This window comes from Vigna radiata, chromosome 7, assembly GCF_000741045.1.
Source record: "Vigna radiata var. radiata cultivar VC1973A chromosome 7, Vradiata_ver6, whole genome shotgun sequence".
In the NCBI taxonomy this organism is placed as follows: domain Eukaryota; kingdom Viridiplantae; phylum Streptophyta; class Magnoliopsida; order Fabales; family Fabaceae; genus Vigna; species Vigna radiata.
Window position 1 is genome coordinate 2,990,126 of NC_028357.1, and position 27,418 is coordinate 3,017,543.

Sequence of the window (27,418 nt, forward strand, 5' to 3'; positions counted from 1 at the left end):
CTCAAAACATTCCTTGTAGTTATGGCAACTTTCGTTACGACAATGTGAGGAATGTGAAAATCCTTTGCCCCATGTCTTCAAAAAAGAAGAACAACTTTGTGAAGAAGTCATTCTTAACCCTAACCCTTTGCTTTTAAATTTTGGAACAACAACTTTGCTAACTGCAGCACAACACGAATGGCCAGAAAACCCATTCGTTGTTGAACGAACCACACTCTTGAGCAAACCACGAATTCAATTACACTACGAACGCAATTTCACCAGGAATTGAAATTTGGGTTGCTGAACCAGATTGTTGAACCCTAAATTACCCTTAATTCGCAAGTTGATTTTACCCCAAATGCAATAAATCCTAATTTTATTTTAACCCTATCTTTTAAATATTTCACATGATTTTAAATTTCGTCTATTTTAACACATATAAAACGTCACATTGCCACGTCAATAATAAGTTTCCAACTCATCAAATTTATGCCAAGGGGACAGCTCTACCGTTAGTCTTTTTAACGCCGTAAGCAAAAAGGACTAACGTGCATCGTTTTTGCGAAAAGTAGAATAATATTGAACTTTTGAAAAAAAAGAGATGATCATTTTAAATAGATCCTACGAAAAGAGGGACCAAAATAGGTACTAAACCTAAATAAAAAAAATAAACATTACTACAATAAAATTATTTTATATTAGTTTTTACAATCAATTCTAAAATTGAAATAGAAAAAGTCGTCAATGAAATCAATATTTTAAATTTTAATTATGAACTAATGTACTTTCTACATTAGTTATGATTACATTTGATACAGAATACCCGCGCATTCTACATTATTTATTCTACACTATTTTTAAGGATAAAACTGATGTTGGATTATTAAGAAAACTTAATGCAGTTGATAAATTCTATATTGGTTATACTCATAATCAATTTAGAAAATATATATTCTAAACTGGTTAATAAAAGTATGGCATATTTTTTTTAACGTGTTGTTTTGTGAGCATTTTTCATTAAAACCTAGGTGATACACTATTTATCTTCTATAATAGAAATGATAAAATAAACATATTTTTGTGGATATTGTCGAAATCTTATTATGTTATCTCGTTATTCTCTTTTTTTATTTATTTATTTTTTCTTCCAATTGTTTAGCTTATTCTGAATTTACAAAATTTACTTATAGCTTTACCTACTATCACAATTTTGATTGCACTTTTTTTTTGTGCAATTATGTTAAATAGTGTATCATTATTTTCAACGAGTCAAATAATTTTTTAGATCTTACAATTTATTATTTCATGAGATTTTTATTTACTATTTTTTTCACATGGAAATATTTGATTTGTAATTATTAATCGCATAACCTTTCATCTATTAGTAATAGAAAAAAAAAGTAATCTTTTTTATTCTTTTTAATCTTTAATTTTTGTTTTATTTAAAGCAATTTTATATTCGTTAACATAATTTCCATTATCTCTCAATGGTTCAACTAGTTATATATCTAGAAAGTTTTATCAAATCTCTAATATATTTTTCATGTTATATCATATACTTAAATATACCTTTTTTTTGGATTTGTGTATCAAATCGTTTCCAAGATACATATTTGATCATTTTTACTTATATTTAATACTTTATTTTATTTGTTTATTTTTATCATCTAAAATACTTTGATGATTTCTTACATAATTATTTTAATTTTTTAACTCTTTATCATAAATATAATTTTATCATCATAATTATATGATAATATTTCATTTATTATAATATAATAATTTAATGTTATTATCATTAATATTGTTTATCATCATCCATCATAGATTGATATTCAAAATAAAAGATTTCAGTCTAAATTTGAACAATTACTAGTTTAATGTTTTTTTCTCAGTATGATTTCAATCTAGTGGTGTATTATCATTTTTATTAATTAATGTATAAAAAAAGAAATATCATTAGAATTTAGGGGAAGAAAGTAAAGAGAATTTGAAATACTTTTAAACTTAATTTTGTCTTCTTTTTTTAAATATTTTTTAACTTCATCAAATTTGTTTCATTAGTATGTGCAAAATTAATAGATGTTTTGATTGTCATGAATTGTTATTTATGTGTAATTATGTAATATTTTTATTTTTTTTTTACTTTTATCCAATTGTTATTTGGTATTTGATTTGATGTTTGTAAATTATTTCTTTCTAAATATTTAGTATTGAAGAATTGAGAATATAATTATTTCGATATTTAATATTTGATAATATCATGTCTTGTTTTATATGATTTTTTTTTTATAAAGATTAATTAATTGATATTGAAAGAGTAAGCAAAACGGATAGGAGTATGAATATCAATATATCAATTACTTGGTGAAGATGGAATGAGATAAAAAAGATACCCATTAGATATAGAGAGTGAGGATGACTTTTTTCTTTGGATATGGAGATAAGATAATGTAATTCATCTACTTTCACTCGCTCTAATATTAGACAATTTTAAGGATTGATGTTTATGAATTTAATAAGTCTTGAAGTACTAGAGTTTACAATGAGAATTTATTAGGAATTAAATGAATAGAGTTAAGTTGATAAAAACAAAACATGTAAATTATATATGCAAACACTATTAGCTTATGCTTATTATATTTTTAAGGCGTAATCTGTAATTTGGTTTCTATATTTAGATATTTGATTTCTTTTGATTCTTATATTTATTTTTTTTATTCAATTAAACTCTAATATTTGTTAAATAGAGTTAATGTGATTCTTTTTGTTAAATTGGTGTTAATGTGGTTTGAAAGGTAATCACGTATCAGTTGAATAAACAGGTTTAATTAATATATTGATTTTTATATTTTTCTTATGATTAAATTAAGTTTCTACATTTTTTACATGAAAACAACATGATCCCTTTTTCCAATAATGTTGAGAACGAACCTAAAATCACAATTGGATTTATGTGTCTTAGATGACATGCTAGATAAACGATACATTGTTACATGCTAAGTAAATGATACAACTTTTATATTCAAAAAGAGAGGACAAAAGTGTCATTGTCCACGCCACTAAACTTTTTGCTGTTTTAATAAAATAGGCACACGTGACATAGAGAAAAAATGAGAAACAGAGAAGGGTTGAGATGTTTAGAGAGAGAAGGGCGAAACGAAGCTCTCTGCTAGGGTTCCTCCACGACACCCCTCAGGCCAGCTCTTCACCGATCAACAATCAAAGACAAAAGCTCGACACAGAGACACTCTCAGGTAAACTGTATAACTTCGAAAATTTTATTCAACCACAAATGAAATATTACAACTATATTTATACTGAAATGATAAAACTGAACTGAAAACTACCCTGTTTTGTTTATTTTTAACACTCCTCCTAAACAAAACAGTAAGGAAAACATGATTTTTTAAAGAAAAAACCCTTTTCCACCGATTGATCGGTGAAAAACACCAACTCTGGCGAACCACCGCCACTTCTACCGATGAACAATCGGTAAAAACTCTTCCTTTAGCCTTGAACAAGTTTTCCACTGAATAAAAGTGTGTAAACTTCTTCCACTAAGTTGAGCTTTGCTTCTGGACGAAAAACTCTAAGTTTTCGTTACTCCTTTCTTCGGATCTACTTCGATCTTCAGCTTTTCCACTCTGATCTGCTTTCTAAGAGTTAGAAAGCGTTCTCCTTTTAGTGCCTTAGTAAGAACATCTGCAATCTGGTCTTCAGATCTGCAGTACTCCACTTCTAGCTTCCCTTTGCTAACCTGCTCCCTTATAAAATGGAATCGTGTCTCTATATGCTTGCTCCTACCATGTGTTGTAGGATGCTTGCTTAGGTCGATGGCTGACTTGTTGTCAACAAGCAGTCTCACCTTCCCTTCAACTCTTATCCTCAATTCTTTCATTAAAGACTCAAGCCATGCTGCCTGACACGTGGCTTCACATGCTGCAATATACTCTGCCTCACATGAGGACGGAGCTACAATTGGCTCTTTCGTAGAGCTCCACGAAATTGGTGCTCCTTCCAGAAAAAATACATATCCAGCTGTACTCTTTCTATCACCCTTGTCACCACACCAATCTGAATCTGAATACGCAATCACATGAGCCTCTCCTCCTGATTCATTCTTAGGCAGTAAAATACCATAGCTTGTGGTACCTTTTAAGTACCTCAATATCCTTTTAATTGCATTTAGGTGAGATACCCTGGGGTTCTGCATAAACCTACTCACCAAACCCACACTGTAGCTGATATCTGGTCTCGTATTGCACAGATATCTCAAACTTCCAACCATTCTTCTATACTCCATAGGATTACAGCCTCCTCCTCAGGATCCCTCTCCAATTTCAACCCCACTTCTACTGGGGTATTAGCAGAATTACACCAACACATGTTAAACTTAGTTAGCATGTTCAATGTGTATCTAGATTGATGTACCAGCATGCCTCTGTTAGTTTTGGTGAACTCAATTCCAAGAAAATAACTAAGTTCACCCAGATCACTCATCTCAAACTCCTGTAGCATTTGTGCTTTCAACCCAACAACCCTTTCACTACTACTTCCAGTAATCAACAATTCGTCTACATATAGGCACACAATCAATCTTTCTTCACCTTCATTCTCCTTATAACTCTGAACATACACTCCATGTTCAGAAACACACTTCTCAAACCCAATACTACTCATGAACTTGTCTATTCTCTGGTTCCAAGCCCTTGAAGCTTGCTTAAGTCCATACAATGCCTTCTTTAACCTGTACACCTTGTTTAGAAGCCCTTTTACTTCAAAACCTTAAGGTTGGACTACATACACTTCTTCCTCCAAGTCCCCATTCACAAAAGTTGACTTTACATCTAATTGATGTAGAGCCCAGTTGTTCTGAACAGCCAAAGAAACCACCAGCCTCATAGTCTCCATTCTGGCCACAGGCGCAAATACTTCCCCATAATCAATCCCAGCTTCCTGCAAGTACCCTTTGGCCACTAACTTGGCCTTATAGCGAACCACCACACCTTGTGGATTTATCTTAGACTTATAAATCCATTTCAGTGCAATTGGTCTCTTGTTAGGTGGCAGATATGTTAATTCCCAGGTCTGATTCTTCTCAATTGACCCAATCTCCTCCTCCATAGCCTTACACCATCTCTTATCCTTCACTGCTTCTCCAAACTCCACGGGTTCTGCTTTTGCTATTAAAGCAAAATGCACAAAGTTTCCCTCAGATGAAACAGTTGCTTCATAGACTAAATCATAGTCTCTTAGGTGAGTTGGTAACTGGGTCACCCGAGAAGACCTCCTAACACTCTCCTCCTTCCTGCATGCCTCAGTTTCTGCTGCAGGTTCTTCTTCTTCCAACTTAATGGTTGGTCCTCCTTTCACATATGACTCCCACTGCCACTCTCCAACTTCATCAATTTTTACATCTCTGCTGATTGTGACTGCTCCTGTTTTAGGGTCATATAGTTTGTATCCACCTGTTACATGGTATCCAATTAAAATCAATGGAACACCCCTGTCATCTAGCTTCTTCCTTTGCTGTTTTGGAACCTGTTTTTAACATAATGAACCAAAGATCTTTAGATGCTTGACATCTGGCTTTATTCCAGACCAAGCCTCCTCTGGTGTGACCCCATTTAGTCTCTTGGTTGGAGATAGATTCAACACATAAACTGCTGTCATTACAGCCTCACCCCATAGAAACATTGGTAGCCCCTTACTCTTCAACATACACCTGACCATGTTAAGAATGGTCCTGTTTTTCCTCTCTGCTGCCCCATTGTGTTGAGGTGTGTAGGGAGGAGTTACTTCACGGACAATTCCCTCCTTTTCACAATATTCTTTGAAATCAGTGGAGGTATACTCCCCTCCTCCATCTGTTCTCAGTATCTTCAATTTCTTTTCACTCTGTCTTTCAACCATCTTCTTGAATTTCTGAAACTGCAGCAACACCTCACTTTTCCTTTTTAATAGGTAGACCCAACACTTTCTGGTCCAATCATCTATAAACAACAGAAATTACCTGCTGCCAGCAGGTGTTTCTACCTGTATAGGGCCACAGACATCTGAAAATATCACTCCCAACTTCTCTACAGATTTCTGGGGTAAGAACCTCTGAAAACTGCCACGGGTCTGCTTGCATTGAACACATTCTTTGCAAACAGTCCCTGGAATATCTATTTTTGGTAAGCCAATCACCATTTTTCTCTGACTTAGCATTGATAGATCCTGGAAATTAAGATGCCCAAACCTGAGATGCCACAACCATTCTTCTTCACCCTCTGTTGCAGCAAAACAGTGATGATTTACTGCCCCATAACAACCTTGAAAGTTCTGTTCTGTGACAGTGGTGTCTGTAATACAACCTTCCCATCCAGATTCAGGATGTTGAGACAATTATCCTCCATATTTATCTCATATTTTTTCTGCAAGAGCTGCCTAAGACTAAGCAAATTAGTCTTCAATCCAGGTACATACAGTACCTCCTCAATGATCACTTCCTTGCCATCTTCTCCCCTTAACACCACTCTGCCAGATCCCTCTGCCTCCAAGTTGTTGTTATCAGCAAACCTAATTTTTCCCTGCTCAACTTCCTTCATTTTTACAAACCAGTCTTTCCTTCCAGTCATGTGGGTGGAGCACCCAGAATCTAAGTACCAAACAGTACTTTCTGGAGGTTTGTCATCAACCTGTGCCATTAACATCACTGCCTCTAAGTCAGACTCTTCCTCTTGGGCCAGGTTTGCCCTCTTCTTGGGTTTATTTTTGGCCTCTTCTCGATCCCAACACTCCTTAGCATAGTGGCCATACTTCTGACAGTTGAAACACTTAACCTTTTTCTTATCAAACTTCCATTCTCCTTCTCCCTTGTTCGGTTTCTTGCCTTTTCCAAACTCACTGGACTCTTCTCCTTGTTGGTCCTGAGAGTCTTTCACTTTCTTACCTCCTTTACCCCCCTTCTTGAAACCTTTTTTTCTTTTCCACTGCGATCTGGCCTGCAAGGCATGTTCCTGACATTGTCTACGTTCATTGAGGCGTAACTCATGTGCCTCTAATGAATGCAGCAGCTCCTCACTGTCAATGACTTCCCTTCTTCTGGTTTCCTCAATTGTAGCAGCCACATAGTCATATCTAGGGGTTAAGGTTCGTAGAATTTTATCCACCATGTATTTATCCGCCATTTTATCACCACACGCCCTCATCTTGTTCACCAACTCTTGTACTTTGTCAAAGTATCCAAATACAGTCTCACTCTCCTCCATAATGAGAGTTTCAAACTGTCTCCTCAAAGCGTGCAGTTTTATCTTCGTGTTTCTGTCTCCATCACCATAGGTTTTGACCAAGATACCCCAGATCTCCTTTGCTGTAGCAGTATTAGAAATCTTGTTGAAAATCTTTTGACTCACACATTGATACATTAAGAATCTGGCCTTACTGTCCAGTTTTTTCAGCACCTTGTGTTCCTTCTTCTATTCTTGGGTTGCCTTTTCACTCAACTCAGGCACTTCATCTTCAATGACTTCCAACACATCTTGAAACCCAAAAACGGCCCACATCTTGATCTTCCAGTCAGCAAACTGTTTGCCATCGAACATAGGAAGTGGCCCCTGAATTCCTCCAACTTCAGTCATCTCTTCTTGCACTGATCTTGATAAATCTTGATCTGTTTACACCTTAAAGAACCCTTCTTTTTTCACTTCTGGATTCACACACCTCCAGATATCAACACAGTACCCACTATCACGTACACCCCAGGCCTCACAACCTCGCTCTAGATACCATATTCAAAAAGAGAGGACAAAAGTGTCATTGCCCACGCCACTAAACTTTCTGTTGTTTTAATAAAACAGGCACACGTGACAAAGAGAGAAAATGAGAAACAGAGAAGGGTCAAGATGTTTAGAGAGAGAAGGGCGAAACAAAGCTCTCTGCTAGGGTTCCTCCATGACACCCCTCAGGCCACCACTGCTGCTCTTCACCGATCAACAATCAAAGACAAAAGCTCGACACAGAGACACTCTCAGGTAAACTGTATAACTTCGAAAATTTTATTCAACCACAAATAAAATATTACAACTGTATTTATACTGAAATGATAAAACTGAATTGAAAACTACCCTGTTTTGTTTATTTTTAACATAAACGCTTTGTAGATGCTATACGTGCTTAGTATTTGATACATCATATACTTACCAAGTGGATAATATATAATATAGCTGAAAAACACATTTTCTCTACTTTAGATCAAATTGTTATAAAAGCTAGAGATAACATACCAATTTAAGATAAAAAAGTATCTTATCAAATGAAATAAATTAAATAACATTTATAACATAATTATATTCAGCTTTCTTGAATTACATTTACACTTACCATTACGAAAATTCATGAATTTTTTGATAGAATATTACTGACAAAATAAATTCATCGATAAATTTAAATTACCAACAAATTTTATTGATGAATTTTGAAAATTTCAATTATTAATGAATATTATCGATAGACGTATTACAAAAAAAAATAGTTGATATACCTGTCAATAATGTGTATTTTACTTATCGCGAAAAATTCATCAGTAAAATCTGTCAATAAATGATATATGCATTATCGATAGAAATTTTTGTCGATAAATCTGTCTGTTATTACCGATGGACAAGATCTACCAACAGACAAGATCCGTCGATTTACCGATGGACAAAATTCGTCAGTAAAAAGAGCGAAAAATTTCCTGTCCAGTTTTTCTCCCTCTCTGCAAGACACATTATTTTCACAATTCTCTCATTTTAGCTCAAACCACCACAACTACAAGGTCCTTTGACAAAAGGAAACCACTTAGAGTAGTGTTGCATGCCGTCATCTTTTTTTTCAGAATCACCGCATGTAAGAGAGGGAGAACATCTCTGCTGCAAAACCTATAAGGAGTTGCTTGAGAATAACGAAGGACCAACACAAATTCTGGATTAACCATATGTGTGTGCCATTAGAGATGAAAAAAAGATGTTTGTTCGAAAAACAAATTGGGAAAAAATTTTAGGGTTTCTAAAACAATAAAAGTATATAGGTTGAAAAACTAGTTTTGGTTTTGGAATGAAGATACATTTTTGTTTTGTTTAAGAATGAAGAAGGACATTGACAAAAAAAAAAATAATGAAAAACTAAGAAAGAAGACAAAGGGGAGAAAGGAAAAAGGTGAACTAGATTGCGGTATGAATTTATCGATGGCTTTTTTTTGTGAGTAATTTGATGAATCAATAAATTTATATTATTCACTTAGCTTTTTGTACTACATTTCATTAGGGAATTGTGCTTAATTGTCCAATATCTCCTCAATTTTGATATTTGGACTTAATTTGGCCAATAATTCTTATTTTAATTAATTTGAGTTATCTGAGGCTAATTATTTCCATTATTAATTGCAGGGAATTATTTGGAATATTATTTTGTAACATCAAGGGAGTTGCCATGTCATTCTTCACTTGCCACATCAACATTTTCATTTAAATTAAAGTGTAATTTCGTTTTTTGGTAGTTTTTGGACAAATTTGACTTTTTGGGCTGTTTCTGGGTCATTTTTTTTATAGAGGCCCATTAGTGGCCTGACCTAGGGTTGTGTGCTAAAGGGGGGGGGGGGGGGGGGGGCAAACCCCAAAGACACCTCTCACTCTCCCGTTTTACCTTTCCTAGCTTTGGACATCAAAGGGAGAGTTCTCTCATTTGGGTTCATTTATATTTCAATGCAATTTCAATTCTGTAATTGTCGTTTTGTCTCTTCTTCTTGCAATTTCGATTCTGCACATTTAATTTCACTTTCATTCATTCATTGCAATTCTGTTTTAGGGTTCTTCAATTCGTTTCCAGTTGCTTTTGTTTCTAATCTCGTTTTTGATTTCCATATGCGTTTTAAATTTCGTTTCCAGTTTTCCAACCATTACAATTTCGTTTCTTCATTTCGTTTTGGGCATTTCGTTTATGCATTTCATTTTGGGCATTTTGTTTCTGCATTGGTTCTGTTAAAATGTTTCAATTTTATTTTGCATTGTTAATCTAGGATTGGAACATTGATATCGAAACAGTGACCAACCGTTTTGCATTATTATTTGAATTCGTGCTTTACTTTGGTAGCTTTTAGTTAGTAAAACTGTCCACAACCCCTCCCCCCTCCCACCACCAAGTGTTTGACCTATCACTTGAACCATAATTTGGTCCTTGAGAGACGACTTAGGGGTTATTCTTCTAGTTATATTGCACTTTATTGAACATTAAATTTGATTTGGGTACGACCTCGATCATAATTAATGATAGATTTTTGTTGTATTTCCTAACGAACTTCTCCATCGGTAATTATCAAGGAATATAAGATTTTGTTGGTAAATATTACTGACTACATTATTATTGACGAATTTGGGTCTGTCGGTAACCCATCGAAAAAAGTCATTACTAACGAATTTTTAACATTTTCAAGGGATTTTGAGTGTCGGTAATACTTGTTTTTCTTGTAGTAAGCATACATTATAAGAATATTTTAAATGCAACAAATGAAGAATGATGGTTTTTAATGAGAAGGTTATTAAAGGTCCACTTTTTGGCACACAGTTGACTTATTAAGGGTGAAGTTTGTTATGAGATTCCTTACGTGCACATTATACACTCCCAAATAAATGTGAATGATCTATGGAATAAAAATTTTGGAACCTCGATAGATTTTATATGCAATTATAAAAAAATACTCTTCAATATCATTAATGACATCGACATCTCTCAATATTTATTTTAAAAGGATGTTGCGGTTTGGAAGGGAAATCTTATAGTTATTTGAACACAACTTAATTTACAAATGGTTTTTAACCACACTTTTGATGTGAAACCTATTTAGAAGAAGATATATGAAATTGTGATATTGTCAAGATGAGACTTTCACATTTTCCTACCATCTTTCACCTTAAACCATATGTATTGTATGACTACTTGGTTAGTTATAAACCGGACGGTCGATCATCCAACAATGACATGACCAACTAGTCAGGAGTAGTAATTAATCGATAATTAACGATAATTAATTAGAGCAATAAAGTCATCAATGGGTATTAAAGCAATAAAAGTCATTAATGGGTAATTAATGAAAATAATAAAATTCATTAATTAGTAATTAATGGATCAGACCTAATTAGAGGAACTTTTATCGCTTCGTCATTCATACAACCTAGGGAACATTCCTAGTGAACTCCTAGAGCTCCCCGAATGGTGAGGAACGTTTCAAAGTGAACTCTCATTGCTTTGCCATTTACACAACCTAGGGAACATTCTTGGTAAACTCCTAGAACTTACCAAACGGTGAGGAACGTTCCAAGGTGAACTCTAATGGCTTCGTCATTAATACAACCTAGGGAACGTTCTTGGTGAATCAGTCGTTCGTCACCGTTTGCTGAGCTCTAGGAGTTCACCAGGAACGTTCCCTAGGTTGTATGAATGATGAAGCGATAAGAGTACACTTTGAAACATTCCTCGTCGTTCGTGGAGCTTTAGGAGTTCACTGGAACGTTCCCTACGTGTCCGTATTGTCGAAATAAATTGCATGAATGTGTTTGATTTCTTTTACGTGCATTTTGTTATTTTTCGAGAAATGCACGTTCGACTTCTACTTTTCGAATTCCACATGGGTGTTTTTATGGGCCTTAAGTTTTACTTTAGTTAAATCCTCTCTAATGTTTTTCAATGATTAATAAAATCAGGAGAGTTTAAAACCAAAGATCAATGCAATTTATTTTGATTATATAGACACACACAACCTAGGGAACATTCCAAGAGTTCCCCGTATGGTGAGAAACGTTCCAAAGTGAACTCTCATCGCTTCGTCATTTACCTTACGTTCAAGTAAGTGATTTTGCTCAATAATGTTGTAATAAAATGAGTAAGGAAAAGTATATCCTACCTTAAGGTGAAACCTATATTTATAGACCTTGTAATGAACTTCCAATTAAATTTGATCTATTAATTACTAATTAATGACTTTTATTATTTTTATTAATTATTCATTATTAACTTTTATTACTTTGATATTCATTAATAACTTTTATTACCCGGATTACTTATTAATTAATTACTATTTCTAATCGATCGATCATGTCATTATTAGATGATTGATCATTTATTAATTTATGACTCATCATCATAAAATACACCTTATATATAATACATATGACCTTTTAGTCAAATCGAGACTTCATGTTCTCACTAAATCATTATAAAATATCTTACATGTGAAATCATATCAGAGGAACAATTTTACCGTCTCTGCATAAACATGATAAAAGATAAACTCGCATACAATATTTGAACCCTCCCTACATTTTTTGTGTATGTGAGAGATGACTTACTTGAGATGTACCTTCATAATGAAAAAAAATTCAAGATGATACATTGGTTCTTGCACAATAGTTAACATCAAACTTATTTACAAAGATATTAACACTAATGTTGATAGTTTCGTTCATTTAGAAGTTAAAAATATTTGTAGTAATGAACATTTTATTATTTTTCTCACATAAAATTTAGAACATTGATTTAACCATATGAGTATGCTCTCGTAACTATTCTTTATTTATTTTTCTAAAAGATAGTTTAAATATGTTTGCAGATCTCCAAATTTTTTGTCTTCCAAGTACACAATTTCTTTTTTTTTTGTCATTTGATTTTACAATATGTTATTTTTATCCTCATGAGTAAACGATGTTGGTGATGGTGATGATGTAACAAACATTGATCTATTTAACATTTGTCATGCAGATTTAATTAAGCGACTCCAATTTAAAATTTTTAGTTTTACATTATTGTTTATTAATATTACAGTTCTCGGAGTTAGACGACGTTAATGATGTTAATGATGCAATAAACGATTATCTGTTCAACATTTGTCACATATATATAGATTTAGATATAACAGAATAACATGATTTTTTGGAAGTTTATTAAACTTTTTAAATATACATTATTTAGAAAGAAAATGTTTTGAACATCTTTCATAAATGAATTTAAATATTAGTTTTTAAATATGAATTAATTAAATGTTATATGGTTTATAGTATATTCTATTGGTTATTCTATTTTTCTTCATTAATTATTATTTCTTCCCTTTCGCTGAACTTTGTCTCTTGTTGGAAGCGGGCGGAGTTTCTTCTCTGTTCTGGTTTACGCACCAGTTTTCCATGTTCTAGGGTTAGGGCTCGTTTTTTCCTTCGCTTTCAATTCAATCACTGCGAGATTGTCCGAGTGACGCGCCTCCCCGAAGGACGTCATGGGAGGTGACAGTGCCGTTGTTGAGGAATTCGAAGGAGTCAGCGTCAACATCAATGTTCGCTGCTCTAACGGCTCTAAGTTTTCCGTTCAGACTTCCGTTGATTCCATCGTTAGTTCTTTCAAGGATCTCGTTGCTCGCAATTGCGACGTACCCGTCGAACAACAACGCCTCATTTACAAGGGTCGCATTTTGAAGGACGATCAAACCCTCCGAAGCTACGGTATTTCCATAACCCATACGCCGGTGTTTTCTTTTATGCATATGATTTTTTTATGAATTGATGGTATTTGAGTCGGTTTTATAGATTCTGTTTGGTTTACGAAGCTTTTTATGCGATTCTGATCGTATTTACGTGGCTAATTAGTCAAATATAGTGGCCAAAGTCGAATATGTGTTACGTTATGATGGATAGGATTTCAAAGGGAATATGACATCAAGATTAAGGGTGGAGGGGATGTTGGAAATGGAAGTGAAGGGTATTATTTCTCGGCCTGAGAGAGATTGAGGGTCTATTTTTTATCCCTTTTTACTAAAGAGAATGAAGGTTCGATGGAAAGGATAAAAGGAAACCGGGTTCAGTTAGTCGCAGGTTTCTATTTTCGTGGTGTTTTCTCCTGCTCTTTTTGAATTTGCTTTTTCCTTGAGAAGGTTGTCGTGAGTGTTCCATGTTCGGCGTGATTCTACCTTTTCCTGGGCTTGTGATTAGCTATGGAAATGAAAGCATAGGCAGTTGTGATAAGAGCTTAAATCAAATTCCTTTAGGTGCTCACTAGAATTCCATTACTAACGATGTGGACTCAGGTCAAATTCCTTGGAATTGGATCCTAACAAGCTATGGGTGTGGCAGTGATAAGATAAGGGAATAGTTTAAGGTCGTTTGGATATTTATTAGCGGTACCAATGAGGAGAGTTGATGACATGATTTTCGGTCTCATGAAAAAGGGGAGAGATAAACCAAGGGGGAGATGGAGACCATGAAAGAGACCGGAGGAAGTTGATAGGAAGGACTCGTAGTAATAACATCTCCTGAAGATTTGGTCTTTAACTAAGCAAAATAGTGTCATGTGATCTGTGTGGTGAGTCACGTATTGGGACAAAGCTTTGTTGATGGTGTTGTTCCTTAAAATAGTTTAGTCAAAGACATTGTTTGAGACACATGCTAAATATTTTTTTTTTTTTTAAATAAAAGAGAAAGAAATAACTAACATTTAAAAAAAAGCCAGCTCTATGTCTCTGTTCTCTCATTCTCTCTTTTCTCTCTTCCTGCTCTCTTTCTCTCTTCTTGCTGCTCACCCTCAAGTCCTATCTTCTAAATTAAAAGAAATGAAAATTGTCAAACAACCTTGCTTTACTTTTAAAGATTTCATTTAAATTATAAAGTAGATATGAAGCCAAAATAGTCTTGGACCAATAATTGCCTATGTTGGGATTACACATTTGAATAAATGAAATCTTCTTATGTATTTTATGCCTTACCACAATATAGGAGATTGATTTCTTTTTTTACAATTATAAAGTAATAGGTTAAAGCTATATCAGGTGATACGTTTGGATGAATCACCTAGCCTTTGATTTCTTTTATTCTTCTTCCATACTATAGTCTGTGCTGAGTTGTTTTGTTCTGCATCTCAGTATTGTGTTACTTTGCTCACATTGTGCATTTCTCATGATCTCATTGTTAATGAACAATGCAGGGGATGGATTTTGTAGTTTAGTTAGGTCTGTTTAAGGCTTAAACAAAACAATTGTGTAAGAAAATCAGTGGGCTAGTGAAGTATCCTTAATTGTTTTGTGAAATTGACACACCCAAATGTTTGGTAATTTATCTAGGTTAAGCTAATTGTTGCCATTCAGCAGGAGTTTGTATCCTGTCATATGATAATGCACTAATACTTCAATTTGTGTCACGTATCTGGCCCATATCCATCTCTGTATTTGATCTGTATTCATCTCTGTATCTGATCAGTATCCATATCCATATCCGGTACTCAAGGATACTTTACCGATACTTATTGATTAAGTATCCAATTTATGAAGCGCTGATACTTTTACGTTGGCAGTAATTTATAATTTTTTATTTTGATAATGTCTAAGAAATGTGATTTTTTAATTTGGATTTGCACAATTGCAAGTATATATTTATTATGTTTTTAGAATTTGTATACATTTTTAGATACATATTTGTCTTGTTATCATGTTATTTTCAAAGAAACATAATTCTGTATTGGATACACATCAGATGTGATACGCGTTGTATCTGCACACCATAATACATATTGTTATCACTTATAAATTATAATCATGCTTGTTATTCAATGTTGTTCAGTGGTGGTGCCATGGCTGCTATTGTGTGATGGACGTTTGCAAACTGCCATAGGCATTTGTGGGCAGGTGTTTATATGTTGGAATTTTAGCCTTCCTGCATATTCCACTATCCACCATTGATAACACTGGTGTTATTTATTTAAATATTTTTTCTTTGAAGGCTTGAAATTTGAATGTTTGAATTTGTGTTTGATGGATTATTTTAATGTTTATTTATTATAAGGGAGATATAGGTAAAATGGAAGTAGGATAATGATGTTAAATGCATATCATCAAGGAGAATGCTAATGAGATCCCTTAGGACATTGGCTATGGAATCAAAGTGGGATGCCTTTATGAAAAGTGTTACTCTGAATTTTGATAAAAACATTTAAATTTTTGTTAATTATTTAACCAGTGCTCTTATGTTACACATGGAGGGATCCTTAAATAATACTATCATACTCATAATTTTGTTGAAAACTGCTAATATTTTTTAATCATATATCTTCTTTGCATATGTGTGGTGTAGAGTAATGTAGGATTAATTTGTTGACAGTTCTCAGAATGTTTGGCTGGCATGGCTTGTATTAGGCAGAAAGATAGTTTTATGTAGTGCTCTTAAAAAACAGCCCACATCTGTTCATACTGAACTAAGGTTCTTAAGAATGCATTTCTCAAATGAATGAACATAACTCTGATTTCTATTTGACCTTATAGGATTGGAGGCAGATCACACTGTCCATTTGGTTCGTGGTTTTGTACATACTAATCCAACTGGTGGAACCAGTACTAGCAGCACTGATACCAATACCGCCACTAATAATGCCAGAGGTGCTGTTGCGAATGAAGGTGGGAGTTTAGGAGGGCCTGGCTTTGGAGCTTCACTGTTCCCTGGACTAGGTATCAATGGGACTGGGGGAAATGCTTTATTTGGTGACGGATTTCCTGATCTAGAGCAGATGCAGCAACCATTTCTTTCAAATCCCAATTTAGTGAGAGAAATAATGAATTCGCCTGCCATGCAGAATCTAATGAATAATCCTGAGATAGTGCGGACTCTTATCATGAATAATCCACAGATGCAAGAGCTCATGGATCGAAACCCTGAGTTAGCACACATACTTAATGATCCTAGTACTCTTCGTCAGACCCTTGAAGCTACAAGGAACCCTGAGATCATGCGTGAAATGATGAGAAATACAGATAGAGCAATGAGCAATATTGAATCTTCTCCTGAGGGATTCAACATGCTGAGGCGCATGTATGAAAATATTCAAGAACCGTTTTTGAATGCCACTACAATGGCTGGTAATACAGGAAATAATAATGCACCAATTCCAGGGACTCATGGTGGCCATGCCAGGGACCAATCAACTAATCCCTCAATTACTAGTTCTGAAGCAGCTGCTGGTTCTCCCTTACCTAATACTAACCCACTTCCAAATCCTTGGTCCTCTACTGGTAGTATGTTTGGATACTAAATTATTCCTTTTGCTGATATGTTTTTTCTGTGTTAAGGATACTGACTACAATGTTTTGTTGCTTGTGACTTACCAAAAACCTTGTACTTTCATATATCTATAATGAATACTGGTTCTCTTAGTCCCTTCATTAATACATATTTAAGCATAGAAACCTTCAAAATCATTTTACTAAAATCCAATAGAAGTACATGAGACATACAATCATGAATATGCAGGAATATATAATTGTTTGCTCGTGTATCAAAGAGGAAAATTATCTTTTTTATGGATGGTTTGAAAGAGAGGTATAAGGTTGTTATATAAGTACTGTCCTTATTTATAAAAAGGTAGCGAGTAGTTTTATATTTTCTGGTCTAGTAATGTCTAAGAAGTATGTTCTTAATTTGGATTTACAGAATTGCAATTATATATTTATTATGATTACTATTTTTATTACATATATAAATATGTTAAACGTATCATATCCTATATAAATTTGAAAAAAATGTATTACAATATATGAAATGTATTGTATATGATAGATACATGCATCATATCTGCCTCAGCTTGTGACTAATATGACTCATTGTCATTATTGATGGCGACCATTGTATTTGTAGCTGGAGGTGCTCAAAATAACACCAGAAGGTCGACGACCACTGGTGTGGATGCCAGGCAGCAAGGACCTACTGGCTTAGGAGGCCTTAATCTGCCAGATCTTGAAAACATGCTGGGTGGCAATGCCATGCCAGATGCTTCTTTATTGAGCCAGTTAATGCAAAATCCAGCTATTTCACAAATGATGCAAAGTATGCTTTCCAACCCACAAACCTTGAATCAGGTATTTACAAACCATACCTAGTACAAATGCTATGTACATATGTTGAATTTATCCTTCTGATATTTAATTACATTTTAGATTCTGGGTGCTAATACCGAGCAGCGTGGCATGCCTGATTTAAATTCTCTTAGAGACGTAATGCAAAATCCAGAATTCCTTCGCATGTTTTCATCACCTGAGACATTGCAGGTAGACATATTTAAAGTTCTATGTCTGTTAGTGGGTTTCAAGAATATCTTTTGCCACATATGTTTGGTTACAGTCCCTCTTTGATGAATTCTAAATCTTAGTATGAAAGAATAATCAGCATCAAGGCATAATTGGTCCAAGGGCAGCATAGGTCAAAATGGTTATTAATGAAAACCCTCGTACCTAAGCATTTGGAAATTGTTTTTTTTTTTTTTTTAAATTATTTATTTGCAGGCTTGCAGTAGAATAATTTATTCTATAAATTGTGATCTAATATAGAGGTTATATTGCCCACTATTTTCTATAATTCCTAGCTTCAGATGATATTCTAATAGTTTTTCCTTATTGCACAATGGCAGCAACTCTTGTCATTCCAGCAAGCTCTTATGTCTCAGCTTGGTCAGCAGCAGTCAACACGGTAAGTGCTGTTGCTATACCGACCTTTCCATGTTTCTTTTCATTTTAATGAAATGAAAAGAAATAAACTTTGAATGAATTGAAGTCTATCCTTTCACTTACCAATTTTGTTGTTTGCTAAGCCTGAGTGATAAAATTCCAAGTAACTAGCACAACCATTGCGGCTGATCGTTTTGGCCAAGATATGTCATTTAACATCCCATAAACAAGTGGTTGTATGGGCATTTTGGCATTGTCTTTTTTTATGACTACTCTCTAAAATCTATTCATTTATGACCTTTTTTTTTTCTGGTCATACTTATGCAATACTATGCTTGAAAACCAAGATTTCCTAACATAATATAAAAATAATTGAAGGAGAAATATGAATATCTAACATTGTACACAACTTCACCATTGCATAAGCAAAGAGGTTGTTTCCATATCTCATTGTCAAGATGGTTCGCTACAACCAAAACATCATCCTCCTTCCCCCCTCTCTCTTTAAACATCCTATGTAACAAAATTCCTCTTGCTCTCACCATAACAACACCTAACCGCCTTATGGGATTGATTGTACTGCACCTGCCAACTTAGCATTCTTGCATCATGCCTTTCTTCCTTCTTCTCACGTACACTCTCCACTTTCTAGGATCAACATTCTCCCAATAAGAATGGGCCTATGGTTTTTTGGGCTTCATCTCCATACGGGCCTCATCACTGCCTCCACCTACAACAACAGTCTTGCCCTGAAGACTAAGAGTGAAAAATTGACTCCTCAACATGATCTCATCTTCCCAAGTGGCCTCATTAATTGCCCTTCCACTCCACTACACGAGCCACTGATTGACTCTAATATCTCCAGCTTTCAAATGCCACGAGTAGCCAATACTGCAATGGGTTCCCACTGAATTTCATTGTCTCCCTCTAATCTAGTTGGTAATTCAAGTTGCACAGAATAATTACCACTACCTTCTTCACTAAAGAAATGTGGAAAACAGGATGGATCCTTGAAGTTTGTGGAAGCTTTAGTTTATAAGCCACAACCCCAACACTCTCCAAGATTTGTAAAAGGTCCCTAATATCAGCTTAAAAAATACCCATTCCCCGAGTTCGAAACTTCTTTCCTGCCTATGGTCATCCGCATGAGCTTTCATCCTTACCTAAGTACATTGTAGATGAATTGTTAATCGTCTCAGCCATATCACGGTTCAACAATTCCCTCTAGATTGATTCTTCTTGAACTTCACCTTGGACACAACCAAAATGGGTGTTTTACAACCATATACAACTTTAAAAGGCAATGTTGTTGTGGAAACATGGTATGTAATATTGTACCAATACCTTGCCCATGGAATCTAGTGCACCCAATCTTTTGGGTGATAAAAAATAAAGTAATGTATGTAGGTCTCAATACAACGATTTACAACCTTTGTTTGTCCATCCGTTTGTAGATGGTAAGGAATACTCATTTTTAGAGTAGTCTCCCGTACTCTAAAGAATTCCTTCTAGAATTGGCTCATAAACAAGAATCATGGTCGCTTACCACTGAGTTTGCAACACTGTGCAAATAAACTACCTCCTTCACAAACACATCTGCTGCAATTAATTTGGCTGTGTAAGGGTGCTTCAGTGGAATAAAATGGCCATACTTACTCAAACACTCAACCACCACAAGGATTCTTCAAAACCTTGTGATTTTGGGAGTCTTGTAATAAAATCCAATGATATATCCTCCTAAACACGATCTAGAATGGGTAAGGGCGGCAGAATACCCCAACGACAGTTGCTAAGTATTTCTGCCTTTGACATGTATCATAAGTCCTCACAAATTGTTGAACTTTTGCTTTCACCCCTTTCCAGTACATATTTTCAACAAGTTTTCTGTAGGTTCTAAAAAAACCCGAGTGACCACCTTGTGGTGTGGAATGATACTCTTGTAACAAAACTCGAATCCAAATTGATTTTTCAGAAAGCGCCAATCTACCAGTATAAAACAAAACTCCTTGTTGATATCTATATTCAGGGTGAACTTGAGGATCCACTTTCACTTCCTCAATAATTTTCTTCAATTCCTCATTTGAATGAACCTCAACAATTAGTGATTGAGAGTCCACCCATTTTAGAAAATAGACCATTGAATGCATTCACCTTTGTTAGAATCATTACACATAGCTATCATCATTTAGGCTAGTCTGCAGAGTTATTAATGAGCTGTACCTAGTTCTGTACCTAATAGTCTAGTGCAGACTCTCGGTATTACATGTATTCTTGTGTTTTCATTATAAATAGAAGATAATGAGAGGGATCTTCTAAGCCCTCAAGATTATATTTTTATCAGTTTTAATCTCAAGTACCTTCTTCCATGCTACTTGATAGAGCATCCACTTTCCGGTACTCATGGCTTGGTTTGTAAATTATGTCAAAGCTATATCCCAATAGCTTTGCCAACCAATTTTGTTGGCTTCTAGTCGTCATATGCTGCTGCAAGAGTTGCTTCAAACTCTTATAATCAATCAGTCTACACCCCAAACTTGCACCCTAACAAATATGGACACCAATGCTATATGGACAGAGCAAGGGCCATTAGGTAGTGCCAACACTGGGACTGTTGTAATCCTTCTTTTTAGTTCCTCAAAGGCTTGTTGAGCACTTGCATTCCAACAAAATGCATCTTTCTTCGTCAAATCCGTGAGCTGCATGGCCACTTTCTCATACTCTTTGATGAACTTTCAATAATAACCTGTTAACCCAAGAAGCCACGCACACCTTTTACATTTTGGAATAGGCCACTCTTGTACACTTCCAACCTTTGTTGGGTCCTCTCCTACACCTTCTTTGGAAATAATATGGCCTAAGTATTCCACACTATTTTGACCAAATAATCACTTCTTTTTATTAGCATAGAGTTGGCGGGATCTTAAGATGTCCATAATTTCCTCCAAGTGACTCAAATGAGTCTTGCAATCCACTCTATATATCAAAATGTCATCGAAGAAGACTAGAACATACTTTCGCATCCATTACCTTGAAACTATATTCATGTGGGCCTGAAAGGTTGAAAAGGCATTACCAACCTGAAAGGCGTTCATCAATCTGAAATCTATTTTGTGAATGTCCTCCTTTTTCATCATCACCTGATGGTATCCAAATTTAAGGTCCAATTTCGAAAAGAAACGAGATCGATGTAACTTATCCAATAGTTCTTCAATCACTGAAATTGGGAACTTGTCTGGTATGGTGCCCTTATTCAATGCTTTGAAATCAACACATACTCCAAGAAGCATCTTTTTCTTTACAAATAGTACTGGGCTAGAGTAGTCACTCTGATTAGGCCTAACATGGCCATGTCCAACAATACTTGAACTTTCTATCTCATTTTTTTTTTTGTGATAAGGATAACGATAAGGGGGTACGTTGATAGGCCCTTCCCTAGGCAACAACGTGATTGCATGTTCCTTTGATCGCACTGGATGTAATCCCTTGGGGTAGTGGAAAATAGTGTCAACCTTTGTAATTCGTCACATTGCTTTGGAGAGAGTTCTGACAAGTCCTTCCTTTGCACCTTAGATTTGTCCTCATTCATCACCTTTAACATTGTAGGAACGCTTTTAGAATGCATCACTCCTTTCAGAATTTGAATGCGCTCCGAGTCTTGATCTTCATGACTTGATCTCCTTAATTGACTAGTAGCTCCACCAATGATGCCAGCTACGATACTCCCAATCAAGGTTGTCAAACTCGAGAGTATACGTAAACTCGTGAAAGTTCAATAAATTCGACTCGTAAACTCGTAAGAGTTTATTTTTTTAGAAAAAAAAATTATAAATAACATATTAATTCAAATATTACAATAAAATAATTGAAAATAATAGTTAAAGTAAATAAGTCAATACATATAAAGTTCAATTCAAATAAATGTTCTAAATTTCTAAGTACTACATAAACAATTTTAGTTTTATTTTTTAATAAATAAGATACATTTAGACTACAATTAATTAAATTTGATTTATTTCTAGACATACTTTAAATTATTTCTAATTTCAGTTTCCAAATACAATATTACAAAACATATTATACCATTATTAAATAATTAAAAATAATCTCTAATTCTTAATTAAAAATCCTTAAAGCAACCCTAAATCCCTTCCTGCAGCCCAGAAAAAAACCCAAATCCCCTGAATATCTTCCTCCAAAAAACGATGCAGAGGTGACCAATAAAAAAACTCACCTTTTCTGAAACGGAGAAGAGGACCTGCGATGAGAAGAATGAAATAGAGACAATAACCTCATAGATACGAACAATAAGTGAACGACTATGCAATGAGCAAACACGACACAATGAGCAAACGGTAGCGCCACGTGCGGTGAGCGAATGGTGGTGCCATGAGTGGTGGTAGCACGAGTAGTGAGGAGCAGTGAGGAAACAATCGTGCAACGAGAAGCCAATCTATTCGCGGCAAGTTTTCCTTTTTCAGTTTCGCGCACTAAACAAGTATGGTTGTTCTCATTTCGGGTTTAAAAAATTTCTCATCTGAACTTGAAAACTCGGTTGCAAACTCTAGAGTCTGGCCGATTCTACCGAGTTTGCTTCCAATTTTACCGAGTTTACACCAAAAAAGAGTTTACTTCCGAGTTAACTCGGAAGCTAGGTGTAGAAACGCAAACTCGTATGAGTTAATGAATTAACTCGAGAGTTTGATAACCATGCTCCGAATATCACATCAATGTCATGCAACTCAAATAAATAGGCATCCGCTTTGACATTTCCTCTGTCAAGCTCCACCTCCAAGCCGCGACACAACCCTTGTGTTTTTACGTTCCCAATCCAGAGATTCCACTAGTTTCTAGGAAATAAAATTGTGGATTGCCCCGCTATCAACCAAAATCAGAATAGGAGCCTCTTTAATTTTACCTCAATTTTAGAGTGTGGGAATGGTTGGACTTATCCTTCACTAAACTTTGGAGGCTTAAAATGCTGCAGTTTCCTTTCGTTACATCATCATCAGTCTCGTCACCCTGAAGTGGTGAGCTGTCAACCTCTTCTTCATCTTGCATATTGTGCTCCTCCAATATTATCTTATTTGGACATGTGTGAGAAGGGTGGTAGGTGCCACCACACTTAAAACATAATCCTTTCTGCCTTCTATCAATTAGCTCCTTATAGGATAAACGTCTTATGCCCTTATCTCGTGGCCCATGTCTCCCTTTGTCTACCATCTCATTCTTTAGGTTTGGCCATTAGATGTACCCCCTCCAAGGTTGCTCTTAACATCCCTTTTGAAATTTCAGTCCACACCTAAATTATTTTTCCCATCATATGAATGAGTCTTTCCTTGGGCTTGACTACAAGACCCAAAATGCGAGGCTTGACGGCCCAATACACCATAGCTCCTGCTTCGTGAAGAGATAGGAAATAGGCTCCAATTGCCCTGAGCCGAGCTCTTATACAGAGAAATCAAGATGATTCTCTATACACAAAACATTCTCCTCCTCCCCCCCCTCCCCCCTCTCTCTCTAAACATCCTATTTAACAGAATTCCTCTTTCTCTCACCATAGCAACCCCTAACAGCCTTGTGGGATGATCCTACTACCCCTGCCAGCTCAGCATCCTTGCATCATGCCTTTGTTCCTTCTTCTCATGTACACTTTTCACTTGTTAGGATCAGTATTTTCCCAATAAGAATGGGCCAATGGTTCTTTGGGCTTCATCTCCACATGCCCCTCATCACTTAACCATTTGGTTTTTGCACTTCTAACAAAATCTGCATTCAACACTGCCTCTTGAAGGTGATTTTTCCCTTTGACTTAATAATAACCTGATTTGGTGTGGAGGGGTGACATAGTTAATGTTTCGGTGTCATCAATTGGACTGGTTTGGTGATCAGTTGTACTTGGTCTGTCATAATTTGTTAAAATACAACATCCATGCATGTCCTTGTCGTATTTATTTTCCCATAATTTTTTTCTTGTTTGATTTTCTATTAACCTGCTAAGCTTCAGCAGGGAATCTGGTCAAACCGGCGGAGGCACTGGTATGCAAGTCCTCCCTCTATTCTATTGGTTTTTGTTGATATAAATTATTTACAGCTATGGTATTGCATTGTCTATTAAAATTGCTGAATCATCTCTGAAGATGATCCTTCGTGCTTTAGTTATGAATTATAATGTAATGAAGTGGTTAAACATCCAACAAGGTAATTGAGGTGGTAAGTAGGTTAGCAGGGTCTTTTTTTTTTCCTTTTTCTGTTCTTAAAATAATAATGTGAATTTGGTCTTCGGTTGTAGTTTAATAATGACCACCTTGCTCATATTTTTAGGTGGTTCATAAATCACAAAATTTAGGTTTGGGTGGCCGAGGTTACTGCTTAAAATCCTTTGATAACAAGATTTACCTTTCTGTTAAAGTCCTATGACCCTTTAGTTCATGACCTACCATTAGAATGACCAGAAGCATTAACCTCTTTTGGCCTGATTGTATCCCTGGTAAGAAAGGGGGGGAGTCAAATTAGGTGGTGGCTGTTTTGGATTATGCCATTTGATTACAAATATACATTCTACTATTTAATTGAAATTTCTATGGAATGATTTTATTGGTAGGACCAATGAACAACTTGGGATTGGAGATGTTATCGAGTATGTTTGGTGGACTTGGAGCAGGTAGCCTAGCTGTTCCAAATAGATCAAATGGTAAGCATTGTTGTCTTATATTTTCTCTGAATAACTGTGGTTAACATATTTTGGAGAATTTCTCTCTTTTTTTTCCTGTTTTGTTCAGCATCCTGAGAGCTTCTGAAAATAAAATCCCAGAGAAAACTAGTCCCAAACATGGGCTAGATTATATTGATCTGTAGCTCCCTATACTATTTGGGGATTTTTAGTTAGGCCCCTTATTTTAAAGAAGTTCCAATTTCCAATTAAGTTCCTGCCACTGGAGGAGCAATTTGAAGTTCTACAGTAAGCGAACAGAAGGATTCTATTAGATATTTATGATATGGAGACTCGAATATTGTTATTTAGTCCAATTAAACATTAAGGATCCAATTTGAAATTTTTTAAACAGTACTGCTTTATAAACATTCAAAATATAAGGTTTACTAAAAATGCCCCAAAACTATTACCTATATTTTATACTACTCAGCCTTTAACTTTGTTGTCTTGTCAGAGCCACCAGAGCAATTGTATGCCTCCCAACTTTCACAGCTTCAAGAGATGGGATTCTTTGACACGCAAGAAAACATAAGAGCTCTTGTTGCTACTTCGGGTAATGTTCATGCAGCAGTTGAACGACTATTGGGGAACTCTGGTCAGTAGCAATAATGTTTGCAAGTTTTCTTCTGTCTTTTTCCGAGATAAGTTTTCAAGCTCCTAGTTGGGTATTCAAATAAAATCAGAAGTCTGTCCAAATTATAGTGGTCAGAGCTTTAACGGTGTAGGTTTATACATTGGACTGCCATTGTTCCTTCCAGTGGTCCAATTCCCTTCGTGTACATACTTATATTGAAACTAGTTTTAGACGCAGCTGGAGATCTTAAATATTTCAAATGAATTGATATTTATACTTGGTTGTTAATGCTTAATAACTCCATAACTACTGATTTGACAAGTGAGGAAAGGGATACGAGGCTATCCGTTAAAACTACCAAATGATAAAATGTGATGGGAACTCCGATTGATTTGTTTCTACTTTGGCCATGTTAGTTTGAGCCAAGCATTTGTCTATGTTAGCTTAATGTTATAATATTTCTAACTTTATTCTCCATTCACTCAACAAAAAGGCTTCATCTACCTTTATTACTGTGAATGCAAATGTTTCATGATCTTTCGAGGCAAGCTTCGACCTAAATATTCTGAGAATGGGGGAACAATGTTAATGGAACCTTTTTCTTTCAAAGAAAGTTGCTTATTTGTATTAATGATACATGACTGTTGCTTCCTGCACCCCCATCAGATTTCTTCCGGCACCCTGTCACTTCCAGCAATTATAATTTTGGATTTTTTTTTTTTCTGAAAAGCAATCTCCCCTTCTATTATGGAAAACATTTTCCGGAAAGCTTGTTGATGGGGTGGATGAGAAATTTGACGGGGTATAATAGCCTAATTACATTGTGCAGAGATGGAGATTGGGCTTCGGAGATGGTGAAGTTTTGGAAATTTTCTGTTAATGCGTATATACTATCTTTCAGGGTAAGTCTAACCTTGACCTGTAACAAATAAAAGAAAATGAGAGATACTTGTACTCGAGTTTCACTAAGTTGATAACATACGGAATTACGTATATGTTCGGTCGGAAGACAGGAAAATAAAAAAAGAAAAAAAATGTTAGAAAGAAAATGATAAAAGGAGAGACGAAATAAAGGGGAAAATGTATTTACTGGTTTAATACTAAAGTACTCTTAAAATAAATGAAAATTGACATTTCTAAGAATAATAAATAAATAAATTGTAAACTTAGAAAGTTATACACATAATGTTTTCTGAATAAAATAATTTTTCAAGTTAGGATATTCTGTCCCATATTTGATATAATAATTGACATAATATCTTTTATAATAAATTTTTTTTTTAAATTATTGGAATTATTAAGATAATATCACTTTGAAACTCTATCTTAGTGACATATGAGGGAGGGTTAACTTTAGTAAATTTAGGTTTTCGTTATATTTGTTATTCTAGAAATGTTTTTTTTTTCTTAAATTTTGTTCTATTAGTCATTTTTTCTTCAAATACATAGATTTTAAATATTTACTTTTATTATTGTTTCAAAAATTAATTATCTGGACCTACTTGGATAAATACAAGTATATTTAATTAATAATTCATTAAATTTTGGTATTGGAAGTTGGCTTTAGGATAGGTGTGTAAAATGTGGAGTTAGGGATGACAACGGGTCGGACACAGATAGTGTCTACCCTATCCGACCCGTTGGGTAAAATTGTATTCGTTACCCG

General features: G+C 35.0%; 1 protein-coding gene across 4 annotated transcripts; it reads left to right on the top strand.

Moving 5' to 3' along the window:
* The first annotated feature begins 13,095 nt into the window (after positions 1–13,095).
* On the top strand, positions 13,096–26,073 carry LOC106768286 (ubiquitin domain-containing protein DSK2a). Of its 4 annotated transcripts, none has more exons than XM_014653341.2 (8): positions 13,097–13,490; positions 16,295–17,041; positions 17,661–17,881; positions 17,960–18,070; positions 18,430–18,488; positions 24,471–24,502; positions 25,068–25,157; positions 25,633–26,073. In XM_014653341.2, exons 1-8 carry the CDS (start codon positions 13,268–13,270, stop codon positions 25,779–25,781), a joined length of 1,632 nt encoding a protein of 543 aa, XP_014508827.1. In that variant the 5' UTR covers positions 13,097–13,267; the 3' UTR covers positions 25,782–26,073. The 4 variants fall into 4 exon arrangements, with proteins under 4 accessions (XP_022638558.1, XP_014508827.1, XP_014508829.1 ...); XM_014653343.2 differs by having other exon boundaries at positions 16,295–17,038; XM_014653342.2 differs by having other exon boundaries at positions 13,098–13,490; positions 24,474–24,502.
* Positions 26,074–27,418: the final 1,345 nt, after the last annotated feature.